This window comes from Fukomys damarensis, unplaced genomic scaffold (assembly GCF_012274545.1).
Source record: "Fukomys damarensis isolate Sample0158 unplaced genomic scaffold, DMR_v1.0_HiC HiC_scaffold_16, whole genome shotgun sequence".
Taxonomy (NCBI): Eukaryota; Metazoa; Chordata; class Mammalia; order Rodentia; family Bathyergidae; genus Fukomys; species Fukomys damarensis.
In genome coordinates, this window is record NW_022900928.1 from 130,438,317 (window position 1) to 130,457,718 (window position 19,402).

General features: G+C 50.3%; 1 protein-coding gene and 1 pseudogene across 5 annotated transcripts in view; one reads left to right on the plus strand and one right to left on the minus strand.

The window, feature by feature from the left end:
- Nucleotides 1-1,193: 1,193 nt before the first annotated feature.
- Nucleotides 1,194-19,402, plus strand: part of Sag (S-antigen visual arrestin) — a 28,646-nt gene continuing 10,437 nt past the window's right edge. For all 5 annotated transcript variants that reach the window (XM_010608738.1, XM_033764699.1, XM_033764698.1 and 2 more), the window contains exons 1-9: nucleotides 1,194-1,498; nucleotides 2,145-2,266; nucleotides 7,677-7,737; nucleotides 8,765-8,809; nucleotides 11,588-11,781; nucleotides 13,574-13,633; nucleotides 14,643-14,719; nucleotides 15,800-15,935; nucleotides 17,161-17,245. In XM_010608738.1, the coding sequence (XP_010607040.1) occupies nucleotides 2,201-2,266; nucleotides 7,677-7,737; nucleotides 8,765-8,809; nucleotides 11,588-11,781; nucleotides 13,574-13,633; nucleotides 14,643-14,719; nucleotides 15,800-15,935; nucleotides 17,161-17,245 (724 nt within the window). In that variant the 5' untranslated portion in view covers nucleotides 1,194-1,498; nucleotides 2,145-2,200. The remainder of the gene's footprint in view (nucleotides 1,499-2,144; nucleotides 2,267-7,676; nucleotides 7,738-8,764; nucleotides 8,810-11,587; nucleotides 11,782-13,573; nucleotides 13,634-14,642; nucleotides 14,720-15,799; nucleotides 15,936-17,160; nucleotides 17,246-19,402) is intronic.
- Nucleotides 3,067-7,131, minus strand: LOC104851539 (annotated as a pseudogene).

Genomic DNA, 19,402 nt, shown 5'->3' on the forward strand with positions numbered 1-19,402 from the left:
CTAATAGTTTTAACACCAGAGAATAACCCTGTGTTTTAAAATGTCCCATTATTCAGGTACGGTAAGGCTAACAGGTCAAGAAATGATTGCCATCATGAAGGCAGTTTGTCACGGTTCCTTAGAGGAGGGACGTGGGAGCCACACAGAGCCACATGGGAAGCACTAGGGCTGGTGAGGGGGTGAGGGAGAAACGTGGCAAGCGCATTCTGGGGCTTTTGTGGGAAGGAACAGGCGAGGCAGGGTAGGCAGGCTCAGGTCGGCTAGGTGGGATGGTTCTGTGGCTCTAGAGTGTGGGAGGTCTCCACTACCTGGCCCTGCTGAGGTCAGGTCGGGACAATGGTGGCCTGGAACATGACAGCCTGATGAAGAAGGTTGGGGATGCACTGTGAAGACCAGCTCTTTGCTGTCTGGGAGTTGTCTAGCCCTAGGAGAGAAGGTCTCTCCAGCTCTGAGCCCTAATCAAAGATGAAGAACCTTCCGGCCACAGTGGGGCACACCTGTAATCGTAGGTATGTGGGAGGCGGAAACAGGAGGGTCACGTGGCCTAAATAGCCAGACCCTGTCTCAGGCCAGGGATTTAGCTCAGTGGTGCCGCACCTGAGTTCAATTCCAGGTACCAAAAAAAAAGACCCTGTCTCAGAAAAACGGAAAGTAGAGAGGGGAGAGAGGCAGCCAATGAGCCGGCACATGCTCTGAGAAATGTGCCCAGATTCTGAGGGGCAGGACATCCCACGGGGGGTGACCGATGGTGGCCGTGGAGTTTGTTCTGCTACACATGGAGAAGGACGTGGACGGCAGGATGGATGTCACAAGACAGGGAGAGCCCTTGGGGTCCAGAGAAGCCCGGGTGGCAATGTGGATCCATGAGGTGCCCCTGGGGCTGGGAAGACACAGGCAGAGACCCCAGCATAACTAGTGAACGACATGGCGGAGGAGGAGGGGACAGGACCCACCTGGCCCATATGACGCTGGGTTCGTCTGAGGCTGCCATGTCTCCTTGACCTTTCTGTGCACATAATGCTTGCTGAGTTTAATCAAGTTTGTCGTTGCAAATCCTGTCTTGATGATGCTGAGGAGCAGAGGGATAAGCAGTCTATTTCCAGAACCCAAAGAGGCTTAGGATAACAGTAGCTTTCATTGACTGTTGTTCCTTCCACGTCATCTTCCCCCGCAGGCGGGGATGGCCGGGCATCTGCTGCGCCCTCAGCTAATGCCCAGAACTGCTGAGACTGCTGTCCCCTGTCTCAGCTGTAATCCACTTTCCACTCTGCTCTGTAGATGGGATTTGGCCTCTAGACACAGAGACCTGGATGCATCCTCTCCAGATCCCCTACAAATTCCCCGCACGCCTCAGCCAGGGCCCTTGTGTGTGCCTGTGAGGGGTCATCAGTGACAAAAGCCGCTGGCCCAGAACAGGGCTGGTTGCTCATCTGTCGAGAGCACAGGGACCCTCTCCAGACTCTTCTGGCACCTTGCCCGGTGGGGGGCAATTTACAAGGTATGTGATGCCACAATCCAAGCCTTCTCAGAAACCCAGGGCTGGAGTTGGGGAGGCAAGGGTGGGCGCTGTCATGTAGGCAGCAGACTGTCCCAGTTCTGCCCCTGTCTATGCTTCCCAGGAGCACTTTGCTGGGAGCATTTAATTTGAGGTCACTAGGCTGCTCCTTAATTGTCCGTGAAGCTAAGTAGAGGGAACAGACATTGTTGGAAAAGAAAGCACTGCTTAGTAGGATCTGCGGGGTGCACCTTTGGAGGTTTTCGTGGGTTCATGAAAACTGCGAAGTGCTTGTTTTGTGGGCTTTAGGAAGTTTTGATTTATTTGCCATAAGACCTGGTCATAAGAGAATTTGTTTTCAGCCTAAGTGGATGACACCAAAGTTTAATCAGAGTAGCAAGAACTTCTTATTGGATTTCACTGGACTGCCTGGTGAGGTTTGCTAAGAGACGGTTGAGACTTAACAAGAAAACTACTTAAAAACTGCCCACCACCATGAAATACAAACAAAGCAAAGATCTTATTTTCTCACACGTGCATGTTGGCGCAGGTAGAAGGAACTGTCCTGTGGATGCACCGTAGCACTCAGGCAGGTTTACATCTGCAATGTTCTTAACTTTATGCTTAGGGTTGTTTCACCTCTTCCCAGCCCTTTGCGCCCTGACATATATATCGAGGTGGGAGAACTTGCCAGGGACAGATAATATGGCGGCCAGCACGAAGTCCAATAAGTCACACGTCATCTTCAAGAAGATCTCCCGGGACAAATCTGTAAGTGGTGCAGAAGCGAGCGGCTTGCTGCAAATTGTTGTAAAAATAATAATAAGTGGAGCCTTTCTGAGTATAGACAAGATCCATATCAAAACCCTGTGAGGGCCATGGATTTAGCCCAGCCATTTCACATCCTGCCTCATAAGCACAAGGTCCCACGTTCAATACCCGGTACCAAAAACAAAACAAAACAAGCCTGTGAGATGCTGGGAACCTCCTTGTCTGGTTTCTATCTCAATCTGTGGTGGAAGATCAACGAGACAGAAAAGAGTGAGCAGCAGAAATACAGCTGCTCCTCACCCCCTGCAGATTTGTGTGCTGTGGCCCTCAATTTTCTCCTAATCTCTCTGTCCCTATGACCTTGCCCCAATTTTACTTCTTTTCTTGGCCGTCCTTGAACCCATGACCTACCGTCTCAGGTCCTGTTTTGTCAATTGGTGACCTCCCCGGTCCTCTGTCCTATGGCCCATACCTGGGGAAAGCCCGGATGTTGATTGGATGTGGCGCTTTCCTTTCTCTGTGTCTACCCCAGCACCATGCGTCGCCCCTTGGCTACTCATCCTCAGGACCACTGGATAAGGGAACAGGGCCAGTTTGCTCCTATCCCACCGCTCCACACTGTGGTTTACAGCTACCACGAACCTTTCAAAGACTCTCTGTCGGACATTCACATCTGCTGATGCAGTGAACATACCAGAATCACAGCTGATTTACTGAGTGCTTGCGGTGCAATGTGCCAGCATCATTAAATGAGATGCAAATTCCACTGTGAATATTAGAATCTTCATTAGGATTTAGAATTAGAAAACGCCCAGCTTCAAGGATTCTGACTTGCATGGGCTAAGTAGTCTCAGTTCCAGAAGTTCAGAAACCTCCTTTCTGGGGCCAGGGATTTAGCTCAGTGGTTCCACTGCCTGCCTCGCAAGCACAGGGTCCCGAGTTCGATCTTTGGTACAAAAAAACCCAAAAACCTTTCTTATCTCAGGAATGTTCATCATTTTTGTCAACTTCTGATCTCTCTAGTTCCAGTCAAAAACCAGAAACTTTGCTGGGCGTGGTGGCACACGCCTGTAATCCTAGCACTCGGGAGGCTGAGGCAGGAGGAGGATCGCTGTGAGTTCAAAACCAATCTGAACTACATAGTGAGACCCTGTCTCAACAGCATAAAAAAGGAGAGGGTAATCCAGGAACTTTAAGAGGATCAAGCTAAACCACCTCGTCTAATAAGCTCTTTAAACCGTGTATGGTGGCTCACACCTGTAGTCCCAGCACTCGGGAGGCTGAGACAGGAGGATCGTTGTGAGTTCGAGACCAGCCTGAGCTACATAGTGAGTTCCAGGTCAGTCTCAACTACATAGTGAGACCCTGTCTCAAAAAAAACAAAAAAAAGCTCTTTAATTCTTCCTGGAGTTCCTACACCCAGTTCCTACATGCTTCTCCAACAACTTTAGCTGCTCCTGGACCTTTTATGTGCTTTGCAAGCCATTTCCTGCCTTTGCTGTCTCCTCCGAATACTGTCTGCCACGCGATGAGCCCTAGTGCTTGGACAGCGGAGCTACAGATGATCAGCATCAGAGCTGATTTCTTCTCACTGTGGTTCTTTCAGAGTTTTACCCACTTAGGACAAATTGGTTTTAGGTATGATGAAAAATGGAGTTAAATCATTGGCCTTGAGGAAACAGGAGTCTGATAGATTGAGTTCTTCTAATTTAATCACTAAGCAATTGCTGCTACAACAGTCATTGATCAGCCTCTGTAGATCTTTCGGTGTCCCTGGTTTGGCCTCTGATTTTGTAAGAACATCAGTAATTTTCTTCTTTTCCCTCTTCCTGCTCTTCTTTTGCTTCTTTTGGTTTTATCAGGAGACATTCTTTAGGGGCTGGGATGTAGGTCAGTGGCACTGAGCCTGTCTGGCAAGCCCAAGGTCCTGAGCTTGGCTCCAAGTACCAGGAAAAAAAAAGAAAGTAAAGAAAGAAAGAAACATTCTTTGGGTGTTTTTGGTGAGGCAAGAACTTCAGCTTTCTCCTGCTGTATGCTTTCTGTTTCTCCTCCTTTACCATCTGACGATTCTGGGCTGCTGGCTGATCCTGCTGGCTCTTCTCCCTCCACTCGTCTCTGAGAGTCGACACCAGTGGCCCGCTGGACGGCTTATGGGTGCCGACGAGCGTCATGGCATGGCAGAGCTCACCGAGGGGCTGGACACCCCTCCTTATTAAAAAGGCAGGAAGACACATGGGGAATGCCTTTGAATACTATCTTTTATTTAACCCAGTATATTTTTAAAAAACGTCATTTCAACCTGTAAACCACATAAAAATTCATAGCACTGCTTGCTTCTTTTGCTGAGTGGTTGGAATGCGTGGTGTGCTTACCTTCAGGGTGTGTCCCTTTGGACGGCCAGCAGTGCCGGTCTGGTGGCCACTGCGTGAGCAGTGTGGCTCCCTAAGCTGCTGGCTGAGCCCATGCTCGGCCCAGCAGGAGCTCTCTGGTCTCTCTGTGCCACGCAAGAGAATGGCCTTGGCACACGGCTTCTACCTGCCCTCTCGTCTTTTGCTGGGCAACATCCTCGTTGTCATCAAAGGCTCTGATTCTTTGGGGTGATAGTTTGGGTGCCTCCCGTCCATTCTGCAATCTCCTTACCTACTTGTGTCGCTCCTGCACACATTTTCTCTCAACTTCGGGCAGAAAAGGAGTGCTACTTTTCCTTCATTCTCTCTCTTCTACCAGTCCCCACACCCAAACCTCGAAAGGCACCCTTTTTTGAATGTTTTATTTTTTTCTGTTTTTTGAGAAAGGATCTCACTATGTTAGCTATGTATAGGCTGTTTTGAACTCACTCCGTAGCCCAGGCTGGCCTACAATTTGTGATGATCCTCCTGCCTCAGCCTCCCAAATGCTGGGATTACAGGAGTGCACCACCATGCCCACTTTAAATATCCTTTAAAAAAAATCATATAGTTTTTTTTTTTTCCTATATTGATCCCCATGAGGGGGATTCATCAATCAATGTCTCATGTATTAGGACCGATTCGGCTGCACACGCTGTGTGCTCTGAGCACGGTGTGCCAGGTTCTACAGCCCTTTCCCTGTGATCCTCTCCACCCTGCTGTCTTCTGCGATGCCACCCACACTTGATGGCATCCCGGGGGTGTGGCCTCCTGGGGCCTCTGTGAAGCCTTGGGCAATCTTTCCCAGAAGCCCCAGCCCACTTCTGTCTTCTCTTCATTGGTTGATACCAGGTAACCGCCTACCCTAAACCAGTCAGGAATCAGGAATCTGCCATGGCTGGCCTCCCCCTAGCACACTGCCCACTGGAGGGCATGGGTCTTGCACACAACTGGCAGAGCCAGTGAATGGCTGTGGGCTGGGCACCCTGCTGTGGTTTCTCATCACCTGATTCCTCCTTCACCTGCCCTCACACTTTCTTCTTTCTAGCGCCACAAGGAGTGCTCTGCTCCCATGTGAGGTCACTGTTACTTCCTGGGTCTTGCGGCCTGCCACCTTCTTGGGGGCCCCTCACAGCCAAAGCTTCAAAGAGATGGAAACACTCCCTTCCTTGCCTCCCTTCTTCCTTCCTACCTACCCTCCAACCCTCCCTCCTCCCAACCACAAAAAGGCTGCCTACCTGGCTTCCTCTTGGTAATCCAGCCTCCACTTTACTGCTAATGTGTTCTAAGTCTAGGATGCTCTATAAAATAGGGTTAATTCTTGTCTCACACAGCTGGGGTGAGGGAATGAAATAGTGTTGTCAAAGCCCATGTGCTCCTGAGGCAACCAAAGGCCAGAGAGTGCCAAGGCAAGGACATGAAGGCTGAGGTGTGCATGGAAGTGTGAACAGGGTGTCCCCAGGTGGAGATGTGACTGAAGGGCCTTGTCTGCTGCAGAAGCAAGAGGAGCAGAGGCTGCTGTGGCCAGGGCCCCAGGTAGGGCTGGGGCAGTGGGGAGGGAGCTCTGGGGTGGCCTCGAGCCAGGGTTAAGGGCTGCCTGGCCTCAGGCAGGGCACTGGATGTCAGTCCACAGGGGTGAACAGCCACCCTACCCACGACCCCGTCAGCAGGCAGCAGGGTTGTCAGGGTCCCCACAAGGACGAGGATAGAGTGTTCGCTGAGGCATGGGCAGGTGTGGAGGAGGCTCCAGAGAAAGCGCTCCAGATGGCACAGCAGGGTTGGCAGCAGCTGGATGCTGGTACCTCCTTGGGCTCTAGGGATGAGGGGTCAAGCAGGACAAGCATCCAGGCTGGCACACAGGGGCCAGATGCCTGCTTCCCTCCTTCTCGAGTCTGGCCCTTCTGAAGCCGGAAGGCCCAGGAGCCCCAGGGGTGACTCAGCTGGCTCTGTCCCTGGGAGCTTCACATCAGTGTCCCGTGTCCCTGATGTGGGCTCCTAGCAGCTGGGCTATTGAGGCCTGCGGAGGGCTACGCAATGGATTTGCAAGGTTCCTGCAGAATCTTTTCCATGACTCAGGGACCTACAGGCATTTGCTGCAAGTCAGTTTCAGCACCAGTCACACCAATAACCTAGAAGCCACAAGGACCCTCTGCTATGCCATGGAGGACAGTATAGGACAAGATTTAATGCCAGCACCAGTGATCTGGAGCATTCGAGGAAATAAAAGTGTGCACTGGTGAAATCTGGGGAGAAGGGACAGCTAGGGTGCGTGTGCCTGTTCTTCGGTGCCTGTAGGGAGCACAGCTGAGTCCTTTGCTCGCCGGCGCTGTGGTAGATCCTGTGAGAAGTGGAGATGACCTTAACCCCTGCCCAGGCTTGCTCTCCTGCGGGGCAGGTGGGCAAAGAGACCTGTGCTGCCCGGGGCGTAGGCCCTGTAGAATGGGGCAAGACCACAACTGCTTCCTCCTTCTCGTCCATCCCGCAGCTCCTGGGCTCCAGACTCATACCTTTTTGCTCAGTCCAGGAATTCTTAGAACAAGGCCAGGGGGTTTTGGGTCTGTAGCAGAAAGAAGAGGCTTATCATGCTGGTTATGGTGGCATCCAGTTGAATCCCAGCACTCTGAGAGGCTGAGGCAGGAGGATCACAAGTTCAAGTCCTTCCTGGTCAACTTAGCAACTTAGTGAAACCCTGTCAAGTAAAACAAAAAAGGGCCAGTGATATAGCTCAGTGCAAAGGCCTTGGGTTCAAGCCCCAGTATCCTCCCAAAGATTTGTCAGTTTGGTTATTTATTTAGTTTTTGAAAATGGGTCTTACTATGTAGTTCAGTTCAGGCCAGCCTTGAACTCACTATGTAGCCTAGGCTGGCCTCAAATGTGAGGTGATCCTCATGCCTCAGTCTCCCCAGTCCTGGGATTACTGGCATGTACCACCACTCCTGGCTTGGTAGTTGTTACTTTTTAACATGAATACTTTAGCTTAGTGTTCTTTGGCAATTTAAAATTCAGCCCTGTTCTTCCCATAGGTGACCATCTACCTGGGGAAGAGAGACTATATCGACCACATCAGCAAGGTAGAGCCAGTGGGTAAGTGGAGTTTGGAGTAAAATTTTATTTATGGTGTTTTGTTTTGAGACAGGGTCTCGCTTTTAGTTTAGGCTGGCCTTGAACTCACTGTGTAGCCCAGGCTAACCTTGAACTTGCTGCAAATCTCTGAATCTCTCCATGAGCCTCCTGGGATGACAGGCATGCACCGCCATGCTGGGCCTGGAGTAAAATTTTAATGCTGGTTTTCCTTTATATCAGATAACCGCTTGTTTTCTGTTTTTGTTTTTGTTTTAAATCAGCCTCAAAAGTACAAGGTCTTGGGCTGGGGATTTAGATCAGTGGTTCCACTGCCTGACTCATAAGTGCAAGGTCCTGAGTTCGATCCCCAGTACCAAAACCAAAACAAAAAATCAGCCTCACTAGAAACCTAATTAAAGAAATGCAAATTAAAGCATCAGTGAGGCGCCACTGGCTTACTGGAAATAAATTTAAAGAGAATGAGGAGACAAAAGATTCATGTTTAATGGGTCCAGGGATTTAGCTCAGTGGTGCTGCCACTTGCCTCGAAAGCATAAGGTCCTGAGTTCGATCCCCGGTACCAAAAAAATAAAAGAATATATGACAGATTCTCAGGACCCAATAGCAAACAAAAAAGCAAAAGAGAGGAAGAGAAATTTCCTCAAAACAGACACATAGAAGGACAGGGGATTTGGCTCAGTGGTTCTGGTGCCAGCTTCGCAAGTGCAAGGGCCTTAGTTCCATTGCCGGTACCAAAAAAAAACCAAAACAAACAAACAAAAAATAATAAATAAATAAATAAATAAATAAGCACATAGAGGACAAATAATCAATGAACAAAAATGTTCCCCATGCCTGGCCAAGAAAAAAAAATTTTTAGAGAGTGGGGATGTAGCTCAGGGGTACAGCAGTTGCCTGGCATTCGTGGGTTCAAATCCTCCATACCATACCACAAAAGAGAAAGAAAAAAGCATGCTGTGTTTATTTCTAAGAAGGCATACAGGGCCTTTAATGTTGCCCTCACTCTTCTCTCCCTCCTCTGGCATAGATGGTGTTGTTCTCGTGGATCCGGAGCTTGTGAAGGGAAAGAAAGGTGAGTCAGTTCCCACCCCTCACCTTGGTTCTGAGCCCGGGTCGCTGAGCCCTGAGATGTCCGGTGCCGGTGCGGCAGCTCATTCGTGACTAGTGACAGCTGCATGCGGTGAATCGGAACAGACTCAGGGTACACTTATGATCACATGGCTGGCTCGGTGCCTTTCCACACCCAAAACACTCCCCGCCTAGTGACCCAGTTCCATTCCTGAGACTTGAATGGGTCACTAAATGACGAATTGTGTGTGGTACATGCATTAGAAAATAGAGATAGCCGGGGATTTAGCTCAGTGGTTCCACCGCCTGCCTTGTAAGCACAAGGTCCCGACTTCGATCCCTGGTGCCAAAAAAAATTAATAAAAAAACATAAAGTTAGTTATAGCCGGGTGTAATGGCTCATGCCTGTAATCCCAGCACTCGGGAGGCTGAGGCAAGAGGATCCCTGTGAGTTCGAGACCAGTCTGGGCTACACAGTGAGTTCCAGGTCAGTCTCAACTACATAGTGAGACCCTGTCTCAAAAAAAAAAGAACAAAGAGATGGTCGAAGGAAAGTCTAGCTTGAAGACTTCACTCTCATTTGCAGGCCTGATAACACGCAGTAGGGTAGTGTGTTAGAACACAGAGCTGCAGCACTGTGCTGTACAGGGCTATCAGCAAAAATTACAGTGCAGTGTGAACAAGGGGTACTGTTTAAAAAAAAAAAAAGAAGAGGCTCCATAAACAAGATGAACAGAACAGTACAAAAAAAGGTGGGTTGGAAATCAGAGCTGTGGTTAAGTGAGTGGGTTGTTACACAAGGGACATCTGTCTGCCTCTGTGCTGCACCTGCCAGCAACCATGAGGAACGGCTCTGACCTGGACGCGCCCTAGGATGAGTCGGCTGTGGGGCATGGCAGAAGCGGGTGGAGGGCTGCCTCCTGGCCGCCCTGTTTCCCTGGTGTGAGCCCTGCCATGCCGTACCCTCGGCCGCAGAGGGCACCTGGCATCAGGGAAAACCCCTGATGCCCGTGAACCCAGGCGTACAACCAGGTTCTGCCTGGGTGCTGAGCTCGCGAGCTGACCCCATAGGTGAGCAGCCCATGCCCGTCTGAGTCGGTGGTGAGGGGCAGCTGCCCTCAGGGCTGACATGGGCAGCGTCCTCCAGTGCCAGCTCCCTCCCAGGACCTGGGGCTGGCACTAATGTGCCGTGCACTTCCTACGTACGCTTTGTGTTTCTATCCCAAAGTACGTTGTGGACTCGCACACAGGTCTCGTGGTCTACTGGGTCTGTAGTCACGTGGCATTTTCACAGGTGGTGACTTAGTGTTTAGTCAATTTCAGAATATGCGCGAAGGAGGTGGAGTTTGATTTCATCTCCCCACTCCCCCGACGGCTTTTCCCTCAGCTGTCTGGTTCCAGTACACATCTGTACATCGGTTCCTTCCCATTTTTCTTCAAGCACTGTTATTAGTATTATTATTATTTGGGACAGGGTCTCTTTATGTAGTGTAGGCTGGTCTTGAATTCACTGTGTAGTCCAGACCTCAAATTCTCGGACATCCTCCTGCTTCAGCCTCCTGAGTGCTGGGATTACAGGTGTGCACCAGCACACCTGGAGCTCCTGTCTCCACTTTCACCCTTTAACTTCATCCAAACATCCTTCCCCTGAAACCAAGGGAGGGAGGCGTGGAACAGAGGGAAGAGGGGGCTGTGGGCAGCACAGTGTTCTCTGTCCATGCGGTCCTACCATCCTGGCAAAATAAAGCAGCTGCAAGAGAAACACCTCCCAACCCTGTGACATGTCTCATTAGGGTAATGAGGCGTAACCCTTATGATTCCCCAAAATGTGTGGGCTACATATGTGGCATGTAAGAAAAGATTCATGTCTAAGTTAAAAAATTATTATAATAAAAGATACATCAGCGCGAAACCCCTCAGCTACTCCCTCTCGTTTCTAACACACTCATCCCCTCGTCCTTGCCACCTTCTGCAGCAGCTCTGAAGTCCTCTTTCATGAGTGTCTTTGGTTGCACTGTCATGGCTGCTCGAGGTCCTGAAACGATTCAGAACATTTGCAGCAGTGTCTGTGACGGCCGTGGTGTCTTCATCCACCCCGTTCACTGGGTCCGGTACGGCTTCTGGCTCTTCCCCCAAGACAAAAGGACTAGGAAAAATCTACATCTTGAATCAACTCAAGAAATCAAGGCCATAGGGGAGGGTGGAGGGGCTGAAGGGAGGGCAGGGCTATGGGGAAAAATGAGAATCAAGATCTGTCATGCCAAGGTTCAAGAGCCCAGTGATGAATGTAACTGTACTGTGTACTCAAAAAGTACCAATAAAATTTCTTTAAAAAGAAAGAAAGAAATCGAGGCAGCCACAACAGCACAACTAAAGACACTCACGAAAGAGCTGCTTCAGACAGTGCTAGACACGGGCTAAGTGTGTTCAAAGTCAGAAGGGACATTTTGAGGGGGATTCATGGCAATGTGTTTTTACTGAAATACAATTTAAAATCTTTTTAGTTGCAACAGTCACTGTTGTTTTGTTTTGTTTTGCTTTTGTACTGGGGATCGAACTGGGGACCTTCCGCTTGTGAGGCAGGCGGTGGAACCACTGAGCTAAATCCCCGGCCCCAGTCACTGTGTTTTAAAAAATCGCCCCTCATAATAACGGGCTCTCAGGTCCCACCCCATCCAGACTCGGGAGCCCTGACATCTGGGCGGCCCTGGCGTGCTCACCCCTGCTTGCTCATCCCAGGGACGGTGCTCCCCAGGCTGACCTGTCCCCCTCGTCTCCCCAGTGTTCGTCACTCTGACCTGCGCCTTCCGCTATGGCCAGGAAGACGTTGACGTGATCGGCCTGAGCTTCCGCCGGGACCTGTACTTCTCGCGGGTGCAGGTGTACCCACCTGTGGGGGCCGCCAGTGCGCCCACACGGCTGCAGGAGAGCCTGCTGAAGAAGCTGGGGGCCCACACGTACCCCTTTCTGCTCACGGTGAGCGGCCAGCCGGGCGGAGGGTGGGAGGGGAAGGACTCGGCGTCCGCGGGCCTGTAAATTGCGCCCTTGCAGGAAATTCTAGATGGCGTGCTCTGTGATTGTCTTTTTTTAAATCCTTGAAAATAGCCATCTGCCTTTGAAGGCATCATTTCAAGCTGCCGTTCAGATATTTCCCTCCTGCCACCACCTAATTAGATGAGCATGTGCTGCTGGGCAGCTATAAAAAGAAACCAGCAGAATTGCCCCTCGGTGGCCCGGGAGTTTGCGCGACAGAGATCCGGGTGGAAGGAGGAGTCACCCAGCCTGGCCCAAGGCTAGGTGGGTCACCACGGGTCCATCCCTTCTTGAGCCCTGCCTCTCACCTAGGAAACCCGGGTGTCCTGAATGCCAGCCCCAAGCCCTTGGGCAGCATGGAAGCGTGACGTCATAGGCACCGGATGCCATGGACACTGACGTCATGGGCAGCTGGCATCATGGATGTCTGCTCCACACGGGGAAGCGTCGTGAATTAGTTGTTTGTTTTTTGTTTTTTCTGAGACAGGGTCTCGCTATGTAGTGCAGGCTGACACTGAACTCATTAGGTACCCCAGCTCTGACCTCAAACTGGCATGATCCTCCTGCTTCAGCCTCCCAAATGCCAGGATTATAGGCATGGCCACTGTGCCAGGGAGATTGAGGTGTAGTGGCTGGAGCTTCTGTTTGAGACCATGAAAAACTTCTGGAGGTGGATGGTGGAGATCATTGCAGAGTATATTTAATAACAATAAACTGTATATTTAAGAGAGATGAAGTGGTAAATTTTATGATATTCTATTTTACAGTTGTTTTGTAAATTTAAAAAAAATGCTAACTTGCTCCCAAGCACTGCCATACACTTGTGCTGGTGGTTTAAAGTGACCATTTTGAGGGGGGTACCAGGGGTTGAACTTCGGTCCTTGCACTTGATGAGGCAGGTGACAGAACCACTGAGCTAAATCCCCATCCCTGATCATTTGTTGGTGACATCACATCAATATATATCAGCCAGGTGTGGTGGTGCACACCTGTAATCCCAGCACTCGGGAGGCTGAGGCAGGAGGATCGCTGTGAGTTCAAGACCAGCTTGGGCTACATAGTTCCAGGTCAGTCTCAACTACATAGTAAGACTCTGTCTCAAAAAACCAAAAAAAAAATTTAAAAAAAAAGTATCAGAACCTGAAAAAATGAAGAAGGGATATTTATTGCAGCATTGTTTGTAATGGCAAAGATGTGAAGACCATTGCAAGACCACCAAAGGAAAGGGGCCGGCTACTTTCCCTCTGTTTTGTCGAAGCCCTAACAGCAATGGCACAGAACTTTCATCATGTAAAAAAAAGCAGGAGCTGGGCGTGGTGGCACATGCTTATAGCCCCAGCACTTGGGAGGCTGAGGCAGAAGAACCACTGTGAGGTCAGGGCCAGTCTGGGCTACACAGTGAGTTCAAGGCCAGCCTGGACTACATAGCAAGACCCTGTCTCGAACAAAAAAAGACATAATCTTTCTAAATCAGGTTGGGTTAATGAAGTGAGTAAACCAGAGCAGAGGGCAGGTCCACTTGCATGTCTGTGACACACACACCAGTGTCACACTCATCTGCGTGTCTGTGTGTACACATACTCGTGGTGGTTAAGGCCCTTCTCATCTGGGTCTCTGGAGTGTAGGTGAATTACTTGTCTTCTTGTGTCTTATTCCTCTTGTTTTCCCGTTTCATGTGATGATTATATATTACATGCCCTGAGAGAAGTTGTTTTCTCTTTATTTCCTTCTGCAGTTCCCTGACTACCTGCCCTGCTCTGTGATGTTGCAGCCAGCTCCACAAGACTCAGGAAAGGTTAGTTCAAGAAGAAACACCATAGATTCATTCAATCTTCTAATGGATTATTTCTTTATTTGTTTTTGATATTTTTGTTTGTTTGTTTGTTTGTTGAGGCAGGGTCTCACTATGTAGTTGAGACTGACCTGGAACTCACTATGTAGCCCACGCTGGTCTCAAACTTACAGTGATCCTCCTGCCTCCCAAGTGCTGGGATTACAGGTGTGCGCCACCACACTGGGGATCAATGGTTTTTGGTTGTTTTGTTTTTTTTTTTTGTACGCAGGATCAAACTCAGCACCTTGCACTTCTGAGGCAGGCGGTGGAACCACTGAACTAAATCCCTGGCCCTCAAAGGACTTTTAAAAGTAGCTTCTTATCATGGAAAATGTGTTGTTTTCCTCCTGGGCTTCAGAGTCTCCATGAATCCCCTCAAAGAACCTGGAAGTTGGTGGCTTGTGTGTCACCATGGACGCTGGCCCTATGCCTTTGCGGTTGCACTGACCTGGGGTGGGGCGACAGTGCAGACCCAGCCAGGTGGAGGGTGTGTGTATGAGGGCCTGAAAATCACTCCTGGGCTGCAGCTGATGGCTGGTGCCTGATGAGCCTCCTCAACCTACACGTGCCATAAAGGTTTTTAAAATACTGAGGTTTTACTCCAAATTTCACTTCCGGTTTCTCATGTCAGGGGAGCTGTGGCCCCAGGGGCTGTTGCGCCCTGGCTGTGCTGGGCTTGAGGTCAGAGGTTCACAGCCTGGCACAGCCTTGCTGACCACCTGTGCCTGACACCTCTGTCTCTCTGTCCCAGGGCCCCAGGCCCCCACAGTAGGCAGTGGGATGTCGGGAGCAAAGCACTGTGATCCCAGCACTCCAGGAGGGTTGCTGCAGGGTCCAGGCCAGTCTGAACTTCACAGCAAGACCAGTCTCCAAAAACACAAGACAAAAACCCCTCAATCCCCATCCCCCTCAGGGCTCTTGGGGTGGTGGGGGAGCTGAGCACCGCCTGTTGCTCTCCTGTCTCCCACAGTGCTGTGGGGTGGACTTCGAGGTCAAAGCGTTCGCCACAGACAATGCTGATTGTGAAGAGGACAAAATCCCCAAGAAGTATGAGTGCAGGGGGGGCTTGGTGGGGGCCGGCATGTGGGCAGGCGACAGTCTCTCCGCAGAGCTGGGGCCGGGCGGTCACGCCTGCACATGCGTGGGGGCTGGTGGTTGCTCAGTGGATGTGTGTTTGGGGGGTGACAGCAGCTCCTAAGATCCCCTGTTCCCTTCTTTTGTCTCTCTTCTTTTCGGGGTGCTGGAATTGAATTCAGGGCCGTTGGGCTGAGCTACATCCTCTCCCACCCCCATTTTTTATTTTAAATTTTGAGAGCTTAGTCACTGCGTTGCCCAAGCTGGGCTCAAACTTAGGATTTTCCTGTCTCGGCCTCCCAGAGGGCTGGGATTCTGGGTGTGCACACCCATGCCTGGCTTCTCCTTTTTAGTTTTCTATTTTATTATTATACTTTTTATTTTTATCAGTACCTGCTTGCAGTACCTGATGATTACATTCGTTGTGCGGAGTTGATGCCTATATATGACACATCATCTTTTTACTTTTCCCGCTGAAGTTTACCATTTTAACCATTTTAACAGTGCAACTCAGTAGCATCAAGCACATTCACAGTGCAACCATCACCAATATCTATCCTCAATACTTTTCCATCACCCCATACAGATACGCAGTAGCCCCCTGCTCCCAGCAACACCCCATGTTCACTCTGTGTATGTGTGTGGTGTGGTTTTCGATTTTTGAGACAGGGCCATGCTACGTAGTCCAGGCTGAACTCATGGCATCCTCCTGCTTCAGCCTCCTGGCTCTCACTTTTCTTTTTTTGCCCAAACTAGATCCCCCCTTTCTGAACCCTCCACACCCTGGGCGGGTGCATCTCTTAGTGCTTCTGAGACAGCAGTCCCAGGGGTCACCTTTACACAGAGCTCTGCAGCCTGTCCCAAAAGGCACCTGGTACCACCCACGGCCTCACCAACAGGAGGCTGAGTGGGGGCCTGACAGGTTGAAAGAGACCCTTGGGGGAACCATACCCCAGCACTGCAGCCAGCCTTGGCACCAGGGAAGGGCCAGAATTTAGGTCCTCCAGGCTCCCACCACGGGGCCTGGAGCACCCAGCCTGACGTCTCCTGCAGGAGCTGCGTGCGGCTCCTGATCCGGAAGGTGCAGCATGCCCCGCCCGAGATGGGGCCACAGCCTTGCGCTGAGGCTGCCTGGCAGTTCTTCATGTCGGACAAGCCCCTGCAGCTCACGGTCTCCCTCAGCAAAGAGGTAGGAACATCACCAGCCTCGGCTGGGTGTCAGACAGTGGAAGCCAGTGTTTGTGAATGGCTGGCTTTGTCCCCAGGAGTACAGCTGATCACCCTGGGGCAGCGTGGCGGGCATGGCTGCCTTGGCCATCCTAGGCAGCTCTGTCTGTTGCTCACCAGCCTCCCCTCCAGCTGGCTTTGCCTTCTGTGTCCCCATGGGCCTTGTTCTCTAACACAGTGCCACTAGGTAGACTGCCCCAAATTGTTTACTTCTGGCTGGGCCCAGTGCCACTTGCCTGTGATCCCAGCTACAGTACTTGGGAGGCTGAGGCAGGAGGATCACAAGTTTGAGGCCAACCTAGGCAACTTAGCAAGAACCTTTCTCAAAAAATAAAAAGGAGGATTTAGCTCAGTGGTGCCACCACCTGCCTCACAAGTGCAAGGTCCCGAGTTCGATCCCTGGAACAAAAGTAATAATTTTTTTAAAAAGGACTGGGGATGTAGCTCAGTAGTAGAGACCTTGCCTGGCAGGTGTAAAGCCCTGGATTTCATTCCCAGTAGCAGGACCGCCCCCCCCAAAAAAACCCAATTATTTACTTTGGGAAATTTCAGTTGACCAGAAACTATGCAAGATGGCAGTTGTGTGTGATGTCACCAGTTAAAAGTGTCATTGTGGAGAAGGGAGAAGAGCCACTGGCCAAGGCTTTCTCTCCATCTGGTCAACATCAGGCATGCCCATGTGTTGGCAAGCGCCTCACATAGTGTGTTGTGTGCACACGCATGTGTATGGGCACACATACACCCCCTCTTGGGGCTGGATTACACAGGGTGGCTGCCAGGGAGAAGCCCGTCACCTCATCTTCCCAGTGGTTTCCTTGCCCCCCAAAACCTCAGGATTCTACTGAAAACATCCCAGGTTCCTCTTCTGTGGCACTCAGAACCCTGATATCCTTCTCAGCCTCTGCAGAAATGGCGGAACGTGTTCCAGGCCCTGCTCTGGGGGAAACAGTACTAGCATTTTTTTTTTTCCTTAGAAGAGGGGAATTCAGAGCTGGGGATTTAGCTCAGTGGTTCCGCCGCCTGCCTCACAAGTGCAAGGACCCGAGTTCAATCCCCGGTACTGGAAAAAAAAAATAGGGTAATTCAGCCACATTTCTTCAGTCAAAGGAATTCACGTGGCTCTAGAAAGCCCCGAGACTAAAGATGCAGGGACACTGTCTTCAGCTTTGCTGACATCTCTCTTTCAGATATTTTTCCATGGGGAACCCATCCCTGTCACTGTGACTGTGACCAATAACACGGAGAAGACAGTGAAGAAGATTAAAGTGTTAGGTAGGAACTTCTCAGAACTAGAGGGCAGCGTGCTCTACATGTCTCGGTCTGGTCTGTAAGGCCCTTCCAGGGTCTTGGAACAGTTTGCTCGCCTCTGTTGTCACAGGGAGCAGGACCTTAGCGGGAGGTTGACCTTAACAGATGCCTCAGCCAGGCGAGAGAGCACATGCCTATAACTCTAGCTACTTAGGAGGCCAAGGCAGGAGGATCACAAACTCGAGGTCAGCCTGGGCAATTTAGTGAACCACTGTCTCAGAAATAAAGAGAGGAGGTTAGGGGTGTGGCTCGATGGTAGAATGCTTGCCTGGCATGTGGGAAACCCTGGATTCCACCCCCGCACTGCAGGACTTGTCATCTCATTCACCCTGTGCCCATGCAGGGCTGTCTTTTGTCTTGCACCAACATCCCCCGTAAGATGATCTTCCCATCTCCCCATGGCTCTGCCTTCCCAGCAGGACTCAGCTGCCCCAGATGGTGCAGGAAGCCAAGGGAGGAGCTTTGCCTTGTGGATCCATTATTAATTTTTGTTGACAAAAGCAGCTAGTGTCCTGGGAAAGGCACTGCATGGGAAACACAGGGCTTAATCTGTGGGCTTGTGCTAAGCCCCGAACTCCAAGTGACGTCCACATCAGAGGCTCCCTGGGCTCTGGGGAGAGGTCCCACATGGAAGTGGTTTGTAAGTGGTGCAGGGCCCTCTCACTGTGGATAAGACCCTGTTGTGTGCTACAGCTGATCAAGGTGCAGGACATATATGGGCTGCATAAACAGACAGGTTAGATTGACCTGGGAGGGTAACCTCTAAATTCAGAGATTTTTTTTTTTTTTTTTTTGCAATGTTGGGTGTCAGACTCAGAACCTTACACATGCAAGGCAAGGACCCTACCACTGAGCTGCATTCCTAGTCCTGAGCTCAACTCTTAACTCATATATTCAAAAATGACCAGTGCAGAAGTGGATTTAGCTCCTCAGGGTGGTTAACTGGTCCAGCTTGTCTGGGAAAAGGGTGTGGGAATTTTCAGTGTCAAACTAGGGTATGTCCAATAAGCCAGGTTGGTTGGTCACCCTTAGTACCTGCTAAGGCTTGAATGTGTCCCCCAAAGGTTCGTATGTTAGAGACGTGGTCCTCAAATCCATGTTAGTGATATTTGGAAGTGGGACTTTTAGGAATTAATTAGGGTTAGATGGGGTCATGAGGGTAGAGCCCCATGATGATATTAGTGGCTTTCTAAGAAAAGACCTGAACGAGCACCATGTGACGCCTCTGCCATGTTGTGATCTAGCATGGTGGCCTGTACTGGTCAGCACCTGTGCTTGGCCTCCCCAGCCACCAGAGCCACGAGTCAAACAAATAAACCTCTATTCTGCATAGCTCCCTACCTGTGGGATTCAGCTACAGCAAGAAAAAATGAAGCACAGTGCTATCCATCATTCCCTTCTTTCCCCTGTGTGTCCAATGTAGATGAAGTTTCAGGAGTTTTGCATGCACTGTAAAGAATTTGAGAATTTCCTAGCTATGAAAATTCTAATATGAATTCTTGCAATTTTGTTGTATATCAGTGTCTTAGTCACTTTCTTGTCTCTGGGTCACAGTACCTGGCACCTACAACTTCAAGGAGAGGTTTACTTTGGCTCACATTTTAGTGCAGGGTTGGCCCACTCCAAAGAAGAAACAGTGTGGCGGAGGGGCCTGGCGAAGAGCAGCTCACAGCGTGGTGAACAGGAAGCAGAGGGAGAAGGGAGGAGCTGGGGCACAGTGACGCTTCTTCCCATCAGGCCCTGCCTCCTAACAGCAGCGGGCTGTGAGGCCCCATCATCCACTAACCTTCCAAGCACAGGAAGCTTGGGCCGGGGACTTAGCTCAGTGGTTCCACTGACTGCCTCGCAAGCTCAAGGTCCTGAGTCTGATCCCCGGTACCAAAGAAAAGAAAAGAAAAGCCAAACACAGGAGACTTTGGGGGCAGTGGTCGATAAAATATAGTCACTTCGTTTCTCACAGTTCTATGAATCCATCCTAACAGTGAAGCCATTAAGCTTGAAAGACGCTGTTACATTTTCTCAAACAAAATGTTAATATGTTTCTATAGGCTGAGCTCTGCTGAATGCTTCAAATTATTTCTTTTCATCATGGAATTTGATTTTTTTTTTTTTTTTTTTTTT